Below are 22,395 nucleotides of genomic sequence, written 5' to 3'. Positions count from 1 at the left end.
GTAGAGAAGACCTTAAATGACTTGATGGAGCTGAAAACCATGGCACAAGAACTACATGACACATGCACATGCTTCAGTAGCCGATTTGATCAAGTGGAAGAAAGGGTATCAGTGATTGAAGATCAAATGAATGAAATGAAGCAAGAAGAGAAGTTTAGAGAAAAAAGAGTAAAAAGAAATGAATAAAGCCTCCAAGAAATATGGGACTATGTGAAAAGACCAAATCTACGTCTGACTGGTGTACCTGAAAGTGAAGGGGAGAATGGAGTCAAGTTGGAAAACACTCGTCAGAATATTATCCAGGAGAACTTCCCCAACCTAGCAAGACAGGCTAACATTCGAATTCAGGAAAGTCACAAAGATACTCCTCGAGAAGAGCAACTCTAAGACGCATAATTGTCAGATTCATCAAAGTCGAAAGGCAGGAAAAAATATTAAGGGCAACCAGAGAGAAAGGTCAGGTTACCCACGAAGGGAAACCCAGCAGACTAACAACAGATCTCTCGGCAGAAACTCTACAAGCCAGAAGAGAGTGGGGGCCAATATTCAACATTCTTAAAGAAAAGAATTTTCCACCCAGAATTTCATATCCAGTCAAACTAAGCTTCATAACCAAAGGAGAAATAAAATCCTTTACAGACAAGCAAATGCTAAGAGATTTTGTCACCACCAGGCCTGCCTTACAAGAGCTCCTGAAGGAAGCACTAAACATGGAAAGAACAACCAGTACCAGCCACTGCAAAAACAAGCCAAATTGTAAAGACCATCAATGCTAGGAAGAAAGTGCATCAACTAAGGATCAAAATAACCAGCTAACATCATAATGACAGGATCAAATTCACACATAACAATACTAACCTTAAATGTAAATGGGCTAAATGCTACAATTAAAAGACATAGACTGGCAAATTGGATGAAGAGTCAAGACCCATCAGTGTGCCGTATTCGGGAGACCCATCTCACCTGCAGAGACACACACAGGCTCAAAATAAAGGGTTGATGGAAGATCTACCAAGCAAATGGAAAACAAACAAACAAACAAACAAACAAAAAACAGCAGGGGTTGCAATCCTAGTCTCTGATAAAACAGACTTTAAACCAACAAAGGTCAAAACAGACAAAGAAGGCCATTACATAATGGTAAAGGGATCAATTCAACAAGAAGAGCTAACTATCCTAAATATATATGCACCCAATACAGGAGCACCCAGATTCATAAAGCAAGTCCTTAGAGACCTACAGAGACTAGACTCCCACACAATCATAATGGGAGGCTTTAACACCCCACTGTCAACATTAGACAGATCAATGAGACAGAAAGTTAACAAGGATATCCAGGAACTGAACTCAGCTCTGCACCAAGTGGACCTAATAGACATCTACAGAACTCTCCACCCCAAATCAACAGAATATACATTCTTCTCAGCACCACATCACACTTATTCCAAAACTGATCACATAGTTGGAAGTAAAGCACTCCTCAGCAAATGTAAAAGAACAGAAATTATAACAAACTGTCTCTCAGACCACAGTGCAATCAAAGTAGAACTCAGGATTAAGAAATTCCCTCAAAACCGCTCAACCACATGGAAACTGAACAACTTGCTCCTGAATGACTACTGGGTACATAGCAAAATGAAGGCAGAAATAAAGATGTTCTTCGAAACCAGTGAGAACAAAGACACAACATACCAGAATTTCTGGGACACATTTAAAGCAGTGTGTAGAGGGAAATTTATAGCACTAAGGACCCATAAGAGAAAGCAGGAAAGATCTAAAATTGACATCCTAACATCACAATTAAAAGAACTAGAGAAGCAAGAGCAAACACATTCAAAAGCTAGCAGAAGGCAAGAAATAACCAAGATTGGAGCAGAACTGAAGGAGACAGAGACACAAAAAAAACCCTTCAAAGAAATCAATGAAGCCAGGAGCTGGTTTTTTGAAATGATCAACAAAATTGATAGACTGCTAGCAAGACTAATAAAGAAGAAAAGAGAGAAGAATTAAATAGATGCAATAAAAAATGATAAAGGGGATATCACCACCGATCCCACAGAAATACAGACTACCATCAGAGAATACTATAAACACCTCTATGCAAATAAACTATAAAACCTAGAAGAAACAGATAAATTCCAGGACACATATACCCTCCCAAGACTAAACCATGAAGAAGATGAATCCCTGAATAGATCAATAACAGGCTCTGAATTTGAGGCAATAATTAATAGCCTACCAACCAAAAAAAGTCCAGGACCAGATGGATTCACAGCCGAATTCTACCAGAGGTACAAAGAGGAGCTGGTACCATTCCTTCTGAAACTATTCCACTCAATAGAAAAAGAGGGAATCCTCTCTAACTCATTTTTATGAGGCCAGCATCATTCTGATACCAAAGCCTGGCAGAGACACAACAGAAAAAGAGAATTTTAGACCAATATCCCTGATGAACATTGATGCAAAAATCCTCAATAAAATACGGGCAAACGGAATCCAACAGTACATCAAAAAGCTTATCCACCACGATCAAGTTGGCTTCATCCCTGGGATGCAAGGCTGGTTCAATATACATAAATCAATAAACGTAATCCATCATATAAACAGAACCAAAGACAAAAACTACATGATTATCTCAATAGATGCAGAAAAGGCCTTCGACAAAATTCAACAGCCCTTCATGCTAACAACTCTCAATAAACTAGGTATTGATGGGACGTATTTCAAAATAATAAGAGCTATTTATGACAAACCCACAGCCAATATCATACTGAATGGGCAAAAACTGGAAGCATTCCCTATGAAAACTGGCACAAGACAGGGATGCCCTCTCTCACCACTCCTATTCAACAAAGTGTTAGAAGTTCTGGCCAGGGCAATCAGCAGGAGAAAGAAAGAAAGGGTATTCAATCAGGAAGAGAGGAAGTCACATTGTCTCTGTTTGCAGATGACATGATTGTATATTTAGAAAACCCCATTGTCTCAGCCTCAAATCTCAAGCTGATAAGCAACTTCAGCAAAGTCTCAGGATACAAAACCAATGTGCAAAAATCACAAGCATTCCTATATGCCAATAACAGACAAACAGCCAAATCATGAGTGATCTCCCATTCACAACTGCTTCAAAGAGAATAAAATACCTAGGAATCCAACTTACAAGCGATGTGAAGGACCTCTTCAAGGAGAACTACAAACCACTGTTCAACTAAATAAAAGAGGACACAAACAAATAGAAGAACATTCCATGCTCATGGATTGGAAGAATCAATATCGTGAAAATGATCATACTGCCCAAGGCAATTTACAGATTCAATGCCATCCCCATTAAGCTTCCAAAGACTTTCTTCACAGAATTGGAAAAAACTACTTTAACGTTCACATGGAACCAAAAAAGAGCCCACATAGCCAAGACAATCCTAAGCCAAAAGAATAAAGCTGGAGGCATCACGCTACCTGACTTCAAACTATACTACAAGGCTACAGTAATCAAAACAGCATAGTACTGATACCAAAACAGAGATATAGACCAATGGAAAAGAACAGAGTCCTCAGAAATAATACCACATATCTACAACCATCTGATCTTTGACAAACCTGACAAAAACAAGAAATGGGGAAAGGATTCCCTATTTAATAAATGGTGTTGGGAAAACTGGCTAGCCATATGTAGAAAGCTGAAATTGGATCCCTTCCTTACACCTTATACAAAAATTAATTCAAGATGGATTAGAGACTTAAATGTTAGACCTAAAACCATAAAAACCCTAGAAGAAAACCTAGGCAATACCATTCAGGACATAGGCATGGGCAAAGACTTCATGACTAAAACATCAAAAGCAATGGCAACAAAAGCCAAAATTGACAAATGGGATTAAACTAAAGAGCTTCTGCAGAGCAAAAGAAACTACCATCAGAGCGAACAGGCAACCTACAGAATGGGAGAAAATTTTTACAATCTACCCATCTGACAAAGGCTAATATCCAGAATCTACAAAGAACTTAAACAAATTTACAAGAAAAAAATCAAACAACCCCATCAAAAAGTGGGTGGAGGATATGAACTGACACTTATCAAAAGAAGACATTTATGCAGCCAACAGACACATGAAAAAATGCTCATCATCACTGGCCATCAGAGAAATGCAAATCAAAACCACAATGAGATACCATCTCACACCAGTTAGAATGGCGATCATTAAAAAGTCAGAAAACAGGTGCTGGAAAGAATGTGGAGAAATAGGAACACTTTTACACTGTTGGTGGGACTGTAAACTAGTTCAACCATTGTGGAAGACAGTGTGGCGATTCCTCAAGGATCTAGAACTAGAAATACCATTTGACCCAGCAATCCCACTACTGGGTATATTTACTCAAAGGATTATAAATCATGCTGCTATAAAGACACATGCACACTTATGTTTACTGTGGTACTATTCACAGTAGCAAAGACTTGGAAGCAATCCAAATGTCCATGAATGGTAGACTGGATTAGGAAAATGTGGCACATATATACCATGGAATACTATGCAGCCATAAGAAAGGATGAGTTCATGTCCTTTGTAGGGACATGGATGAAGCTGGAAACCATCATTCTGAGCAAACTATTGCAAGGACAGAAAACCAAACACTGTATGTTCTCACTCACAGGTGGGAATTGTACAATGAGAACACTTGGACACAGGGTGGGGAACATCACACACTGGGGCCTGTCATGGGGTAGGGGGAGAGGGGAGGGAGAGCATTAGGAGACATACCTAACGTAAATTACGACTTAATGGGTGCAGCACACCAACATGGCACATGTACACATATGTAACAAAAACCTGCACTTTGTGCATAAGGACCCTAGAACTTAAAGTATAATTTAAAAAAAATTTTTTTTAATAAAATAATTTAAAAAAAGAAAAGGAAAATATTGCCACCTGCTGTCAATAGGAGAAATAGAAAACAACTTATGGCATCTTTAATCAAAATAACTACAAAGTTAATAGAGAAGAAAATAATGACAAACTAACAATATTTAATTACTACAAAGAAAGGGAAAAGGGAGGGGGAAATACAGGAAGAACAGATCAGACAAGTAGAAAACAAACAGCAAGATGGCAGCCTTAAGCCCAATGAATACAGTAATTACAATAAATACAAATGGTCTAAACATGCTAATTAAAAGACAAAGATTATTTAGAATTATGGAAAATTAAATCCAACTGTATTTTGTTTACAAGAGACACAATTTAAATATAAGGGCACAAAAAGCTGAAAAGTAAAAGAATAAGAAAAGATGTCATGTACTCACCAAAAGAACACTAGGGTAGCTATATCAATATAAAATAAAATGTTCTTTCAGACAAGAAGTGTTGTAAAATATACGAAATATCTATTGAAGTGATCATATGGTTTTTGTCCTTTATTTTGTTAATATGGTCATCGCATTTATTGATTTGTATATGTTGAACCACCTTGCACACAAAGAATAAATCTCACTTGATCATTATTTTAATGTGCCGTTAAATTCAGTTTGCTAGTATTTTGTTAAAGATCCTATTCATCCATGTTCATCAGGGGTATTAGCCTGTAATTTTATTATAGCATCCTTGTCTGGCCTCAGTAGCCAAGTCATGTTGGCTTTGTAAATAAGGTTAGAAGTATGCTCTCCTCTTCAATTTTTTGAAAGAGTTTGAAAAGGGCAGGTTATTATTTCTTCTTTAAATGTTTAGTAGAATTCAATAGTAAGGCCATCAGTTAATTCAACAGTGAAGCCATCCTGGGCTTTTCTTTGATGGGAGGTTTTTTATTACTGATCCAATCTCCTTACTCATTATTGGTCTGTTCATATTTTCTATTTCTTCATGATTCCATCTTGGGAGGTTATATGTATCTAAGAATTTTCCCATTTCTTCTAAGTTATCCTATTTATTGGCTTATAATTGTTCATAGTAGTTTCTTACTATCCTTTGTATTTCTGTAGTATCAGTTGTAATGTCTCATCTTTCATTTCTGATTTTGAGTCTTTTTTTTTTTTTTTAACTTTTCCTATTTGTTTTTGTTTGTTTGTTTGTTTTTAAGACAGATTCACTCTTGTTGCCCAGGCTGGGGTGCAATGGCACAATCTCAGCTCACTGCAACCTCCGCCTCCCAGATTCAAGCGATTCTCCTGCCTCAGCCTCCCGAGTAGTTGGCATGACAGGCATGTGCCACCACACCCAGCTAATTTTGTGTTTTTAATTGAGACGAGGTTTCTCCATGTTGGTCAGGCTGGTCTCAAACTCCCGACCTCAGGTGATCCGCCCAACTCAGCCTCCCAAAGTGCTGGGATTACAGGCGTGAGCCACTGCGCCAGGCCTACTTTTACATTTTTATTTATTTATTTATTTTTAGAGATGTAGTCTCACTGTGCTGCCAAGGCTGGACTCAAACTCTTGGGCTAAAGTGATCTTTCTGCCTCAGCCTCCCAAGTAGCTGGGACTACAGACGTGTGCCACCACACCTGATTTTCTTTTTTTAAATTAGTCTAGTTAAAGATTTGCCAATTTTGTTTATCTTTTCAAAAACCCAACTCTTAGTTTTGTTTATCTTTCCTGTTGTTTTTCAAGTTTTTATTTCAATTATTTCTGCTCTAATCTTTATTTCCTTCCTTCTGCTAACTTTGGTCTTAGTTTGTTCTTCTGTTTCTAGTTCCTTGAAGTGTAACATTAGGTTGTTTGAGATCTTTCTTGTTTTGTGATGTAGGCATTTATTGCTATGAAATTGCCTTTTAGAATTGCCTTTGCTGCATCCCATAAGTTTTGGTATGTCTCCAGTTTGTCTGTCTCAATATATTCCTTAATTTACCTTTAAAGGTCACATATGACAAGTCCATAGCTAACATCATACTCAATGGTGAAAAGTTAAAAGTTTCTTCTCTAAGATCAGGAACAAGGATGCTCCTGCTTACTACTTGTACTCAACATGGCACTGGAAGTCTCAGCCAGAGAAATTAGGCAAGAGAAAGAAACGACATACAAATGGAAAAGGAAGATGTTAAATTGTCTCTGTTTGCAGATCACATGATCTTATATATAGAAGACCTTAAAGACTCTATCAAAAAACTGTTAAAAATAATAAGCAAATTTAGTAAAGTTACAAACTCAACATACAAAAATCAGTGGTGTTTCTATAAACCAAAGGTATAATGTTCACAAAAGAAAAGTAAAACTGTCATCATTCAAAGATAACATGACTAAGAAAAACCAAAGGAATTTATAAAAAAGCAATTAGAGGCCAGGCACAGTGGCTCATGCCTGTAATCCCAGCACTTTGGGAGGTCAAGGCAGGCAGATCATGAGGTTAGGAGTTCAAGACCAGCCTGACCAACATAGTGAAACCCTATCTCCACTAAAAATACAAAAATTAGCCAGGTGTGGTGGCACATGCCTGTAATCCCAGCTACTCGGGAGGCTGAGGCAGGAGAATTGCTTGAACCTGGGAGGCAGTGGTTGCAGTGAGCTGAGATCATGCTCCTGCATTCCAGCCTGGGTGACAAAGCAAGACTCCGGCTCAAAAAAAAAAAAAAAGAAAAAAAAAGAACCTCATGGCGAGAAATTTAAGATCCAAAGACATGGGCCAGGTATGGTGGCTCATGCCTGTAATCCCAGCACTTTGGGAGGCCAAGGCGGGTAGATCACTTGAGCTCAGGACTTAGAGACCAGCCTGGGCAACACGGCAAGACATCCCATCTACAAAAAGTACGGAAAGTACCCAGGCATGGTGACGCATGCCTGTAGTCCCAGCTACTTGGGAGGCTGAGGCAGGAGAATTGCTTGAACCTGAGAGATGGAGATTTCAGTGAGCCAAGATTGTGCCACTATACTCCAGCCTAGGCAACAGGGTGAGACTCCGTCTTAAAAAATAAATAAATAAATATACACAAATAGACCAATGCAACAGAATAGACACTACAGAAACACTTTACATATATGATTACATGATTTAAACAATGGCACCACAGCAATTTATTGTGAAAAGGATGGTATTTTCAATCAAAGGTATTTGATCTGTTGGATATCCATAAGAAAAAAACGAACTTTGTACCTCTGAGTATACACAAAAATTAATTTGAGATGGATACTAGATCTCAATCTGAAACTAAAGCAATTAAGCCTCTAGGACAAACATAAGGAAAATATCTTCTGACTAGGTTAGACAACATTTCTTAAACAGGATGCAGAAAGCACTAACCATGAAGAAAAAGTGGTGGCTGGACATGGTGGCTGACATCTGTAATTTCAGCACTTCGGGAGGCCAAGGTGGGAGGACTGCTTGAGGCCAGGAGTTCAACACCAGCCTTGGCAACATAGAGAGACCCTGTCTCTACAGAAAATTTAAAAATTAGCCAGGCGTGGTAGTGCACACCTGTAGTCCAAACAGGAGGCTGAGGCGGGAGGATTGCTTGAGCCCAGGAGTTCAAGGTTACAGTGACCTGTGATCACGCGACTGCACTCTAGCATGGGCAAAAGAGTGAAACCCTGTCAAAGAAAGAAAAAAAAAGAAAGAAAAGAAGGAAAGAAAGAGAAAAAGTCGCAAACTGGACTTTATTAAAATTAAAGACTTCTTTTCATTAAGAACTTCTTAGAGGAATGAGGCAAGCCTGGGAGAAGATATTCAACACATATAGTATTTAATAAAGGACTTGCATTGAGGATATATGAACTCCTCCAGAGAATACTTATAACGTAATAGTACAGGTAATAGATCTTGGCGGTTTGAAGACGCAGAGGAGAGGTAAAGAAAAGGGTAGGGATACTTATGTTCTCATCATATATAATGTGGAGTCAAGAGAGCCTATGTCAGCCTGATGGAACAAGATAACTAAGACTTAAATATTCTTTAAACCAATAAGGCAATAAAATAGAGGAATTTAAAAAATAACATTATGATATTGGGAGGGGAGATAAGCAGGGCTGTGGAGGGTAAGTAACCTAAGTTCTCAATTATCTTTGCAGAAAGCCAACGGATTACTTCTAAAGTTAATAAAAGATAATTGTACATGCATATTATTTAGAAGCATGGAAGTAACTACTAGAAGATCTACAATAAAAATAGTTAAAAATGGGCCAGGTGAGGTGGCTCATGCCTGTAATCCCAGCACTTTGGGAGGCTGAGGTGGTGGATCATGAGGTCAGGAGTTCAAGACCAGCCTGGTCAAGATGGTGAAACCTCATCTCTATTAAAAATACAAAAAATTAGCTGGGCATGGTAGTGGGCACCTGTAATCCCAGGTACTCAGTAGGCTGAGGCAGAGAACTGATTGAACCCAGTAGGCGGAGGTTGCAGTGAGCCAAGATCGAGCCACTGCACTCCAGCCTGGGCAGCAGAGCAAGACTCCATCTCAAAAAAAAAAAAAAAAAAAGTTAAAAATGGTTGCTTTTAGGGTATGAGGGTGAAAGAAAGTAGAATGGGGTTAAATATTTATTTTTCATCATAAATTCTTCTATATTACTTACTAAAGAAGTACATGTTACATTAAAATATTTAATTTTTAAAAATTCCTACATTTACATTACTATAACTATGCAAATAATTCACTTCTACGGCCAAGCAATGTGCTAAAACTATGCATCCTTTTTTAGAAGTCACCCACTTGACTCTATCTAGAATCAAGATGCTGTGTCTAGAATCAAAAGCAAATGTATTCTCTTCACATCTTAGAACAATTTTAATCTGTCATATCTGAACCATGACTTTCACGGTTAGCTCTTTTTCAGAGTTTCTAATCTCTTTTTTCTAAATCCAGACTCTGTCATACTTTCTATTGCATGGGGTACCATTTTCCTCCCGGATATAACCCTCTTAGAGGCATTCAATATCCTGATCTAACTTAAATTTATTACTATTTTTATTTTCTTTGGGTTCTATCTCTTTTTTCTTTCTTTCTGTTTTGATATTATTGGTTTTCCTTAAAAGTGAACCTTGGTTGTCCATTAATACTTAAGAATGAAGGTCTGTGTCAATTTTTCTAGGAGCTAGTACGAGTATCTTTTGTTAGTATTCTGTCTCCCCAGTGTTCTCACTCAGGAGTGGGAAAATTGCCTGGGGGCTTCATGACGTGAGTGGAATAAGCAATTAGCAGGCTTTCTTTAATGGGTAGCCAGCTATTAAGCAGGGTGTCTCTCAAATACCAAAATTAACAGGCAACAGGGCATAATTAAGAGGGTTTCACTGTGGAATGCCAAATCCATGCTAGAACTAGCTTTTCCAGATAGTTCATTTGACTTTTCATTTTTCTTTTTTTTTTTTTAAAACAGATAAGCCTCCAGGGTTTCTTTGTGTCTTTTTTGCCTAATAGTATATATCTGTCTACAAGCAGATTTGTGACTAGCAGTAAACATCCACCTACCTGCAGCTCTTGGTCTACAAAAGACTGGAGACAACTGGCACAGCTGCTCCATGTACAGACCTTCAATTAAACCCCCTGTCTTCAGTCCTTCTCCTTCCAGCTCTTTTAAATTGTTAACTCCAAATTCATATCCTCTCTGGGGTTCCAATGGCAAACCAATTCCCTCATTGGAACACCTATGAAATGTGTCTAGGCAAGTGTTTCTACAGTTTTTCCAAAGGATGCTATCATCTATTTTTAGTTTTCCAAAAATTAGATAAAATTTTTCTGTGCTCATGAACCCCCTCTCTTTGTTATGGATTAACCTTCTATACAGTGTCATTTCAATGGGGTTCTGGAGGGACACAAGGTGAAATGTGTCCTCAGTCTATACACACACACACACACACACACACACACACACACACCCCTATTTACATGGCTTCTCTGCCAAAGCTCCTTTAAGGGCAAGGATGTATTGTAAAATGCCTAGCACAATATCAGGAACACAACAGTTAGTCAAAGGTGTGTGGCTGGTTGAATGTGAGAGAAAATAGCTGCAAACAATAGAAAAGCTTAAGCCTAGATGATGTATATGTCAATCAAAACCAACTAAGGAAGAATAAGTTTTAAAAGAAGATTAGCTGGGTATAATGGTGCTCGGCTATAGGGCAAGTTACTTGGGAAGCTGAGGTGGGAGGATCACTTGAGCCCGGGAGTTTGAGACCATCCTGGGCAATGTAGTGAGATTCCTGTATCTTTAAAAAATACATCTTATTTTAGTGTTAGAAATCAACATAGTTACACCCCAGCATAGGATTTATGGCCTTGGTATAGGCAAATAATGAAGCAACTTTACAAAATGTGATTAACTGATACAAAGGTGGTCTTGTAAGCCATAAAACCTTTGTATCAGTGTGTGTTACAAACAGAGCCATATTTCTTCAGTTAAAATTACCAGGCACAGGCCGGGCGCGGTGGCTCAAGCCTGTAATCCCAGCACTTTAGGAGGCCGAGACAGGCGGATCACGAGATCAGGAGATCGAGACCATTCTGGCTAACATGCTGAAACCCCGTCTCTACCAAAAAAATACAAAAAACTAGCTGGGCGAGGTGGCGGGAGCCTGTAGTCCCAGCTACTCGGGAGGCTGAGGCAGGAGAATGGCGTGAACCCGTGAGGCGGAGCTTGCAGTGAGCTGAGATCCGGCCACTGCACTCCAGCCTGGGCAACAGACTCAGACTCTGTCTCAAAAAAATAAAATTACCAGGCACAGAGTCCTGCTGCTATCAGAGAGAAAAGAGTGAGGTCATTTTAGTTCTTGGCTCTCACTCAACCAGATAATTCAACTTGGAATATTCCTTACACCTATAAGACCAGCTCTACCCTTACAAAAGCACAACAAGTGACCACAACATTAACCCGGATATAGTGTATTATTAACAAACTTTAAGCTCCTCGAGAATAAGTACTCAATAAATATTTAATGAGTGGCTATATTCCTAACATCTGCTCACAATGCTGGTTCCTCAGTCAAGAAATAAAGTGTTTAGAGGTGAAAGGCAAATAATCTTCTTAATGATACTTTCATTGATAACCATTATAAAAGTGCCTAGCCCAGATCAGGAACTCAATAAACATTTGTGCAGCTAATGAAATAATTGTAACTTTTTGAAACGTTAAAAAAGTCTGCTTTTTTGTTGTTTTTGTTGCCCAGGCTGAAGTGCGATGGCATGATCTAGGCTCACCACAACCTCTGCCTCCCAGGTCCAAGCGATTCTCTTGCCTCAGCCTCCCGAGTAGTTGGGATTACAGGCCTGCGCCACCATGCCCAGCTAATTTTGTATTTTTAGCAGAGACAGGGTCTCTCCATGTTGGTCAGGCTGGTCTCGAACTCCTGACCTCTGATGATCCACCCGCCTCAGCCTCTCAAAGTGCTGGGATTATAGGTGTGAGCCACCGCGCCCAGTCAAAAAGTCTGCTTTTTAAAGTGAAGAGTGGCACACAATTCTGCAAGTATTCTAAAAGCTACTGAATTGTACATTTTATATAAAAAGTATTGAACATTGAACTGGCCGGGTGCAGTGGCTCATGCCTGTAATCCCAGCACTTTGGGAGGCCGAGAAGGGTGGATCACCTGAAGTCAGGAGTTCAGGACCAGCCTGGCCAACATGGTGAAACCCCATCTCTACTAAAAATACAAAAATTAGCCGGGCATGGTGGTGCGCCTATAATCCCAGCTACTGGGGAGGCTGAGGTGGGCGAATTGCTTGAACCTGGGAGGCAGAAGCTGCAGTGAGCCGAGATCATGCCACTGCACTCCAGCCTAGGCAACAGAGTGAGATTCTGTCTCAAAAAAAAAACAAAAAAGTATCGAACTGTACATTTTGAATTTCATGACATAAAAATTATATCTCAATAAAACTTCTAAATAAACTCACAAGGAAACTTTTCCAGGCCTGCTGAATGACTCTGGCAGCTTTATCCTGCTTTAAAACTTCTAATTCCTCTTCCCAAGGCATTTGAAATTCCTAAAAGAAAAGGAGCAAAAAGGGTACATTTAAAATAATTTATTTTCATTTTTATTTGTTTTTTTTTAGAGACATTTTTATTTATTTATCTATTTTAGATTCTTGTTCTGTCACCCAGGCTGGAGTGCAGTGCTGTGACGATAGCTCACTGCAGCCTCAAACTGGTGGGCTCAGTGATCCTCTCACCTTAACTTCCTAAGTAACTGGGACTGTAGGCGTGCACCACCACACCTGGCTTTCTTTTTTTAATTATTATGTTTTTGTAGAGATGGGGTCTTGCTATGTTGTCCAGGCTGGTGTCAAACACCTCCTGGCTTGGCCTCCCAAAGTGTTGCGATTGTAAGTGTGAGCCACCGTGCCCAGCCTAAAATTATTTTATATGCTCCATTATAAAACTACCACTAGAACTCAATGAAAATTAAAGAGTTGTACAAATACAACAATTAAGATTTCATATCAAAATAATAAAAATAAAAATAGTCACCTTTTTATTTTTTAAGAGACAGAGTCTTTCTCTATTGCCTCGGCTAGAATGCCATGGCAGGATCATAGGTCACTGTAGCCTTGATCTCTTAGGCTCAATCGCTCCTCCTGCCTCACTGTCCTGAGTAGCTGGGACTACAGGCACATACTACAATGCCTAGCTAATTTTTAAAATTTTTTGTAGAGACAGGTTCTTGCTATGTTTCCCAGGCTGGTCTTGAATTCTTGTACTCAAGTGATCTTCCCACCTCTGCCTCTGAAAGTGCTTGGATTACAGGCATGAGCCACTGCGCCCAGCCAAAAGTGGTCAGCAATTATTGGTGATTTAATATGTTCTAATTTGTATATTTTTTCTAATTCCAGCAATAATCCTGCACAGCAGATTTCACTAATATGCTTGTGTTAGAGATGAGGAGCCTAAGCTTTAAGGCCTAAGGTCAAATAGTGAATAACTAAGCCAGTTACTGAATTCAAGTTTATCTTCAAAGTCCATGACTTTTACATGCACTGTTGTATGACTTCAAATAAACCTTTCTTAAAGTGCATAGAGACAGAGTTGCATCCACAAAATTGTACAGGTCCCTAACCTAAAATTAGACCTTATATGGTCAAATATAAAAGGAAAAAAAAGGTTATGCACTGAATACAGGGAGAAACATGGATTTTTACTTAGAGTTATTACACTTCACAGAATAATGTCCCTCGTTACATTTACAGTAGCAATATAGTTCTGAGATGCTTTATCATAGTCCAAAGTGAATAAATTTTGCTTAAAAGCTTAAAATTCTGGGCTACAGTGACTCATGCCTGTAATTCCATGGTTTTAGGAGGCCAAGGCAGGAGGATTGCTTGAGGCTAGGAGTTTAACACCAGCCTGAGCAATATAGCAAGACCCCTGTCTCTACAACAACAAAAAGCTGGGTAGGGTGGCACATACTGTAGTCCTAGCTACTTGAGAGGCTGAAACAGGAGGATGGCTTGAGCCCAGGAGTTCAAAGCTGCAGTGAGCTATGACTGCACCACTGCACGCCAGCCTGGGCCACAAAATGAGAACATGTCTCTAAAAATAATAAAAATTTAAATTCTGAATTGGTGCACGTAAAATGCAAAACATGTAAGGATTTACAAATCCCAAAGCCCTGACCTATTTAAACACATAACATACATCTACTAATATGTTTAGAAAGACAGAGGCTAAACAGAAAACTGTCAAAAAGGATATGCCATTCATAAGAAAAATGAAAGAAAAATATATTTATATATTTCTCAATTTGTCATTTTTCCCTTTTGATGTTTAAAGTTATTCAGATGCTTAAAACTAACGGTGTTTTCTTCCTAATTTGGTAAATTGTTTTTTAAATTGACATTTTTAAGAGTTAGGAGAAGGTTCTCTATGAAAAAAACTTAGGTCTTTTTTGCTTTCCCTACAAATAGCCTTAACAATATAGGAGGCAATGGGAAGAGAGGTTAAGTCTTTGGGCTCTGAGGCAAGATAGACCAGGGTTTAAATCTTAACAAATTCTACTTCATCCTTAGCTGTGTGATTTTGCAAAAGTTACTTAACTCACTCAAACTTCAAGTTACTCATCTGTAAAATATGGGGACTCATTGTACCTAACTCATAGAATGGTCAGGATTAAGTCAGGTAACACAGGTAAAGCATTTAGTATAGTTTCTGACCCATCACAATAAATCATATCTATTATTATAACAAACTTTTCCAGAATAAAAACTATTCATGTGCATTATTCCAGTTAGAAAACTGAGATAGCATTTTAAGTACAATTATTCTCTTAATTGACAAATAACTGTTGGCATAAATGAAATTAAGGAAATTTCACGCCTAAAAGATTTGTTTTTGTTTTTTTTTTTTTTTTTTTTTTTTTGAGACAGAGTCTTGCTCTGTCACACAGGCTGGAGTGCAGAGACATCATCTCAGCTCACTGTAACCTCCACCTCCCGGGTTCAAGTGATTCTCATGTCTTAGCCTCCTGAGTAGCTGGGATTATAGGTGTGTGCCACCATGCCCAGCTAATGTTTGTATTTTTAGTAGAGACAAGAGTTTCACCCTGTTGGCCAGGCTGGTCTCGAAATGCTGGCCTCAGGCAATCCACCCGCCTTGGCCTCCCAAAGTGCTGGGATTACAGGCATAAGCCATTGCACTCAGCAGCAACAATTTTTGTAGGATAGTTTTTACAAGTGGAATTGCTATGACAAAAGGTAGGCACATATATATTTCTGTTTTTTGTTTGTTTGTTTTCTGAGACAGAGTCTCGCTCTGTTGCCAGGCTGGAATGCAGTGGTGCGATTTTGGCTCCCTGCAACCTCCGCCTCCCGGGGTCATGTGATTCTCCCACCTTAGCCTCTGGAGTACCTGGCACTACAGGTGTGCGCCACCGTGCCCAGTTAATTTTTGTATTTTAAGTAGAGATGGGGTTTCACCATGTTGAACAGAATGGTCTCGATCTCTTGACCTCATGATCCACCCACCTTAGCCTCCCAAAGTGCTGGGATTACATGTGTGAGCCACTGCGCCTGGCACACATATACATTTGAATTGACTCTCTCTGGAAGGGGATATGAGAAATTACTAAGAATGACTGTCTCTAGGAAGGGACCTGTGGACTGAGCAGCCTGGGTTCAGAAAGGGAAGAGATGTTTTTGTTCCAGTATACTCTTTTACACTGTTGTTTTTTTCCCACAATGTGCATTTAGTGCAGAGATACACAATATAACTTCATAAAAAATAAAACAGTATGCATATTAAAACCTAACACTGCCAAACTGTCCTCAAAAATGGTGTCCAATTTATACCCATAAACATTCCATGGGAACGCTTGACTCTAAATTTTAGAAAAGTAAAAAATTAAACGTAAATTAGATATTAGGACGATAACAGGTCTTTTAATATTCTTTCCAAGAACTAAATTGTATGATTTTTACCTGTTATCAATGTAGTGTGTTATTTAACATGACAGCATTAGCATTAATCCATCACAATTTTGTCATTTTCCCAAATACATTCTCAATTTTGTAGGTGAAAATTTAACACTGGATCTTAAAAATTCTGACCCAGTTTATTAAACACTTTGATCTAAATAATTTCACACAGGCTTTCTGCATACACCTGCTTCCTGCTTCTCTAGTGACATAGGCTAAAAGGTATTTAGAGGCTGCCAAAAAACTATGTCATAAATGCCACCATTATATGTTTATGAATACACAAAATATTGAGAAAATATATTCCAGCATTCAAAATTATGATTCAGAAATTAACAATGAAGTTCCACAATTTCCAGAAAGAACATATTCAATTGTGTCAAATATTGTTGCAAGGACAAGTAAATACAGAGGAAAGAAAGGGAGATTAGGCCAGATAAAGTCACTAGTGACAGTACAGGCGCTGTTTCAGTGGACTAAGCAGGGAATGAGGTTTGGGGTGGGTTGAGGAAGTGGGAAAGTTGAGACAGTAGGTACAGTAGTAATTCTTTGGGGTGCTGTAAGGGAGCAGAAAAATGGGGTGTAGCTAAAGAGTGAGAATGGATTAAAGGTTTTTTTTTAAAAAAAGAAAAATAAAAAGGCCGGGCACGGTGACTCACGCCTGTAATCCCAGCACTTTGGGAGGCCGAGGCCGGTAGATCATCTGAGGTCGGGAGTTTGAGACCAGCCTGACCAACATGGAGAAACCCCATCTCTACTAAAAATACAAAATTAGCTGGGCATGGTGGCGCATGCCTGTAATCCCAGCTACTCAGGAAGGCTTAGGCAGGAGAATCGCTTGAACCCGGGAGGCGGAGGTTGTGGTGAGTCGAGATCATGCCACTCTTCCAGCCTGGGCAACCAGAGTGAAACTCGCTCTAAAAAAAACAAAAACAAAAAAAATAAAACAAACAAAAAAAACCATGAGAGATTCTAAAGCATGTTAAAATGTACCATCCAGTAGTTAGGGACGGAGAACTTAAAGGGGCAAAGAAAGGGATAAGTTAAAGGGTAAAACCTTTCAGTAGGTGTAAGAGGACACCATCTGGAGCAGAAAGGAGGGTGGGACCGTTGCTGGCTTTAGATAAGAAATAAGATCGACTTCATATTGGCTATTATGATGCTCCAAATAAATTAACCATTGTGAAAACCCTTCATAAGTTTCAAGATACTAAAATGTACTACCAGGCTGGGTCTGGTGGCTCACGCCTGTAATCCTAACACTTTGGGAGGCCGAGGTGGGCGGATCACCTGAAGTACGGGGTTTGAGACCAGCCTGGCCAATATGGTGAAACCCTGTCTACTAAAAATACAAAAATTAGCCGGGTGTGGTGGCGCACGCCTGTAGTCACAGCTACTTGGGAGGCTGAGGCAGGAGAATAGCTTGAACCGGGAGGCAGGGGTTGCAGTGAACTGAGATTGTGCCACTGCACTCAGCCTGGGCAACAGAGCGGCATGCCTTCTCAAAAACAGAAACAACAAAAAAAACCCTAACCAAATAAAATGTACTATCAAACAACTGCTCAGGCAATGAAGTATTTTACTACACCCATGTACCACTTGTAGATTCAGAGATAAAGATCTTTCAAGCTTATTATATCCCTAATCAATACAAATTTTTATCATAATAGATGTTTTCACTTATTTATTTTTACGCTTCACGGATAAAAGCCCACAAGAAGTGTTTGGATTCTTAGTTTCACTTTTAAAGCAGCAAACAATCTTCACTTTGCTTGGATTCGAACCTGTATACTTCCTATTTTGTTTCCTCTACTAAATTTATTGAATACACAAATGATTCTCGTGGCCTTTTTAAGTTTCGTAATTTCGCTTTTCCTTTTCACATGTGGTCCTTGATACCGGGGGCAGAAGAAAAACAACTAACCTCTTCTTTAAAAACGCGTTTCCCTTTTCCATCTCTAAAAAAAAATGAAAAGACGTAAAACCAATGGGAGAGGGGAAGGGAAAGAAATGAGGAAAAATCTAAGGAAGATTAATGTGTACTTCCCGGTCAGCGGGAAGGTGGACTGAGCAGTATCTTTGCGGAGGATTGGGGTGTGGGGGGTCTGTGAACGCGCACAATGAGCGGTAACGGCTGATCAACCAGCCCGACGCAACTTCACCGAGGACGAGGAAAGGAAGCTCTGAGGAAGGGGTTACTCCCAGGCAGGATGTAAACTAGCTGAAGGCCTCGCTGAGGGGCTTTAGAGGCATGAAACATCCTTAAGGGGGGCGGATGGGGAAGGGATATCAAGGGTGTGGATTCTTTAGGGCCTTGAAACAACGAAGGCTCAAAACAAAAGCCACAAAGGCTAGCGGAATAGTAGTACAGGCTGAGAGGGAAGGGACACTTTTCCCTTGACCTACCAATCGCTGCTGGCCCTGGAGCCGCTGGACTCCTAGGTAACGTCGCAGACGGAAATGACGTAACTCAATCCGTTCTATCCCGCCCCATTGCCCTCCTAGCCCCGCCTTCTAGGCCCAGCCACTCCTCCCCGGCCTTTCCTCTACTGGCGCTCTGACCAAGTCCGGGGGATCTAGACCAAAAGCCTATGAAGACTGCTGGTTCTGTTAGAAGCCTGCTTTAGATTGTCAATGGCTTTGAGGCAAAGGATTTTGCAAGGGAAAGCAAAGTGATCGTCTACGAAGTTGGGCTTGGTATATAATGAAGCCCAGTCATTTCAACCAAGAACCTTAAAGATGTTGAGAAATATAATGAAATATTTTCTATTTAATTAATTTTTCTAAAATTTTTTTTGAGATAGTGTCTCAATCTGTGGCCGAGGCTGGAGTGCAGTGGCACGATCTCGGCTCACTGCAGCCTGGAACTCCTTGGGCTCGGGTGATTCTCCCACGTCAGCCTCCCGAGTAGCTGGGACCACAGGAGTGCACCACCACGGCAGGCTCATTTTTCTATTTTTATTAATAGTGGCGACAGGGTTTCTCCATGTTGCCCAGGCTGGTCTTGAACTCCTGAGCTCAAGCGATCCTCCCAACCCCTCCTCCCCCCTTGGCCTCCCAAAGTGCTGGGATTGCAGGTGTGAACCACCGCGCCCGGCCTATTTAATTAGCCTATTTAAGGTCTTGCTCAAGGTCAAAGAATACGTGACTTGCAGTCCAATGTTATTTCTAAATGTAAGCTCTTCAGCTGGTGAAGCTAAACTGGTTTTAAGTGAAAACAGACAACCTCTTGAATGAGTTTTCAAATGACCTTAAATAATGCAAGCACTGCTTATCTAAAGCAAGTCTGACTTGCTTGAATTCTGATTCTGACACTGCGGCAGTGCTTTAGTTGGTCACAGATTATTGCAATGTGAAAAAAATCTTGTTCAGAACTGCCCAGTTTTGCTACGTTCTTCCTATGTTCAGGCATGGAATATAATTAGTTTGCAAGGAAGATAAACTTTTTTTTTTTTTTTTTTTTTTTAAATTTTGAGACAGTCTCGCTGTCTCCCAGGCTGGAGTGCAGTGGCGCCATCTCGGCTAACTGCAAGCTCCACCTCCCGGGTTTACGCCATTCTTCTCCTGCCTCAGCCTCCCGAGTAGCTGGGACTACAGGCGCCCGCTGGCACGCCAGGCTAATTTTTTGTATTTTTAGTAGAGACGGGGTTTCACTGTGTTAGCCAGGATGGTCTCGATCTCCTGACCTCGTGATCCACCCTCCTCGGCCTCCCAAAGTGCTGGGATTACAGGCGTGAGCCACCGCGCCTGGCCAAGGAAGATAAACTTTTAAGGGGGAAAAGAAGCACCTGAAGAAAAATTTCCCTGTATTATGAAAACATTTGTACAGAAAAAAATTATTGGTAGGTTAATTCAGTGACTCACTGAGCTTCCAGAGTTCTTTAAAATAATCACAATCATAAGCAAGGGGTGAGCTTCAGTTCCCCTTCATGTAGTTACCTTGATGCACTAATACACAGTAGTTATGAACAATAAACTGTAAAAATATAGTCATGGAAACATTATGTATATCTTAATTTTCAATCTAATAGAAACTGGGTTAAAAATTTTAAATTCAGGCCAGGTGCGGTGGCTTACACCTGTAATCCCAGCACTTTGGGAGGCTGAGGTGGGCGAATCACTTGAGGTCCGGAGTTCGAGACTAACCTGGACAACATGGTGAAGCCCCCTCTCTACTAAAAACACAAAAATTAGCCAGGCATGCTGGCGCGCCGCCTGTAGTCCCAGCTACTCAGGAAGCTGAGGCAAGAGAATCGATAGAACCCCGGAGGCGGAGGTTGCAATGAGCGGAGATGGCGCCATTGCACTTCAGCCTGGGCAAGAGCAAGATTCCCTCTTAAAAAAAAAAAGAAAATTAAATTCAAAATTACACAACAATGTGAATATACTTAAGGCCACTGAGTTGTACAATTAAAAGTAGTTAGAATGATAAATTTATATTTTACCACAATTTAAAAATTTTCAATTAAAAAACTACAAAACTAAGCCAGTAAATAATTTAGAACAAAAATTCCTAAATGTACAGGATGAAATATAAAAATAAATTTAAGGTATACTGCTGTTTATATATTATTTTTATTAGGTGGGTGCAAAAGTAATTGCGATTTTTGCCATTAAACATACATAATTAAACATAATGGCGAAAACCGTGATTACTTTGGCATCAACCTAATAAACTCTACATATTTTTAATGTAGTGCTTATCTGAATTATTTTAAAAAGTGTTTACAATAGTTACTATCGAATACTTACGTTACCTCTAACCTGATCCAGAAGAATTCAGCAATTTCTAGGTAATAGGGTCGAACATTTTCTTACTGCTCTAATACATGTAAAAATTGTTCAGTTCTTTAAAAGTATCTTTCTTTTTTTTTTTTTTTTTTTTTTTTTTTTGAGACGGAGTCTGGCTCTGTCGCCCGAGCTGGAGTGCAGTGGCCGGATCTCAGCTCACTGCAAGCTCCGCCCCCCGAGTTTACGCCATTCTCCTGTCTCAGCCTCCCGAGTAGCTGGGACTACAGGCGCCCGCCGCCTCGCCCGGCTAGTTTTTTTTTGTATTTTTTAGTAGAGACGGGGTTTCACCGTGTTCGCCAGGATGGTCTCGATCTCCTGACCTCGTGATCCGCCCGTCTCGGCCTCCCAAAGTGCTGGGATTACAGGCTTGAGCCACCGCGCCCGGCCAAAAGTATCTTTCTTTAAAGTAGCCACAAGGGATCATTAAGACTAGAAACTCTCAAATGTAAGGTTTATTCATTTATATGTACCTGCTTAAATCTAGGAACAGTTTACTAAGAAGCAGAATTCAGAAGAACTTCTGGGTGGTATCACAGAAATCGCTCCTTCCTTCCTTCTCTCTTCTGCACTCCACTCATTCTCTTCCTCTTCTTTTTCTCTCTGTCTTACTACTATTATACAATATATCATATTTATGAAATTCATATTCTTGCTTTCCACTTACAAGGCAAAGATTTTTCTTTATAAACTATGCGAAGACAAGAGATAAAGAAACAAAAATGAATTGGCATGAGGAAAGGGGAAATATTTGTAGTGCCGAGGGAGAAGAGTCACAATTATATGCCATTTCTTTCCTGTCTGCTTTGGCACTGGAACAAACTCCAACAACAGGGAACTCCAAGGCTGTCCCCTGGGTGTGAGCATGGAATCTTTGGTAATTGTGGAAAATATGTCATGTAGTAGAAAACCACAATGTCATACATGAGGAGTGGGTGCAGGCACAGGTCCTGCAGTGGTCCTAAAGGAGGCCAGAGTGACCTCCAAACAGGCATCCATCCTTTTGTTGAGGCTTAGCAGCTTGAAGAGGCTAGGGGAAGGGAGTTGGCACCTTTAGCTAATTATTGGCTGAGAAATCTGTCCTCTTCACTACAATGACTCTTGTTATGCCAGGGGACTGTTTGTCTTCTGTGTACCCTTGTTGTATTTTCTTTTTCTTTCTTTTATTTTTTTGAGATGGCGTCTGGTTCTGTTGCCCAGGCTGAAGTATGGTGGCGGGATCTCGGCTCACTGTACGCTCCGCCTCCCGGGTTTACGCCCTTCGCCTGCTCCAGCCTCCCGAGTAGCAGGGACTACCGGTG

The 22,395-nt window shown here is 40.0% G+C and overlaps 1 protein-coding gene and 1 pseudogene across 7 annotated transcripts in view; both read right to left on the bottom strand.

The window, feature by feature from the left end:
• C12H11orf65 (chromosome 12 C11orf65 homolog) overlaps positions 1–18,801 on the bottom strand; it is a 152,594-nt gene extending 133,793 nt beyond the window's left edge. For 3 of the 7 annotated variants that reach the window (XM_021926511.2, XM_021926512.2, XM_021926513.2), the window contains exons 1-2: positions 18,713–18,801; positions 12,794–12,883 (exon numbers count right to left, since the gene is read on the bottom strand). In XM_021926511.2, coding sequence (XP_021782203.2) covers positions 12,794–12,874 — 81 coding nt within the window. In that variant the 5' untranslated portion in view covers positions 12,875–12,883; positions 18,713–18,801. The remainder of the gene's footprint in view (positions 1–12,793; positions 12,884–18,712) is intronic. The other 4 variants (XM_009187206.4, XM_003910649.5, XM_021926510.2 and 1 more) reach the window with 2 other exon arrangements.
• LOC116269690 lies at positions 15,814–17,176 on the bottom strand (annotated as a pseudogene).
• Positions 18,802–22,395: the final 3,594 nt, after the last annotated feature.

Source organism: Papio anubis, chromosome 12 (assembly GCF_008728515.1).
Source record: "Papio anubis isolate 15944 chromosome 12, Panubis1.0, whole genome shotgun sequence".
Classification (NCBI taxonomy): Eukaryota; Metazoa; Chordata; class Mammalia; order Primates; family Cercopithecidae; genus Papio; species Papio anubis.
Note: the sequence above shows the minus strand (reverse complement) of the source record. Positions and strands in the feature narration are given on the sequence as shown.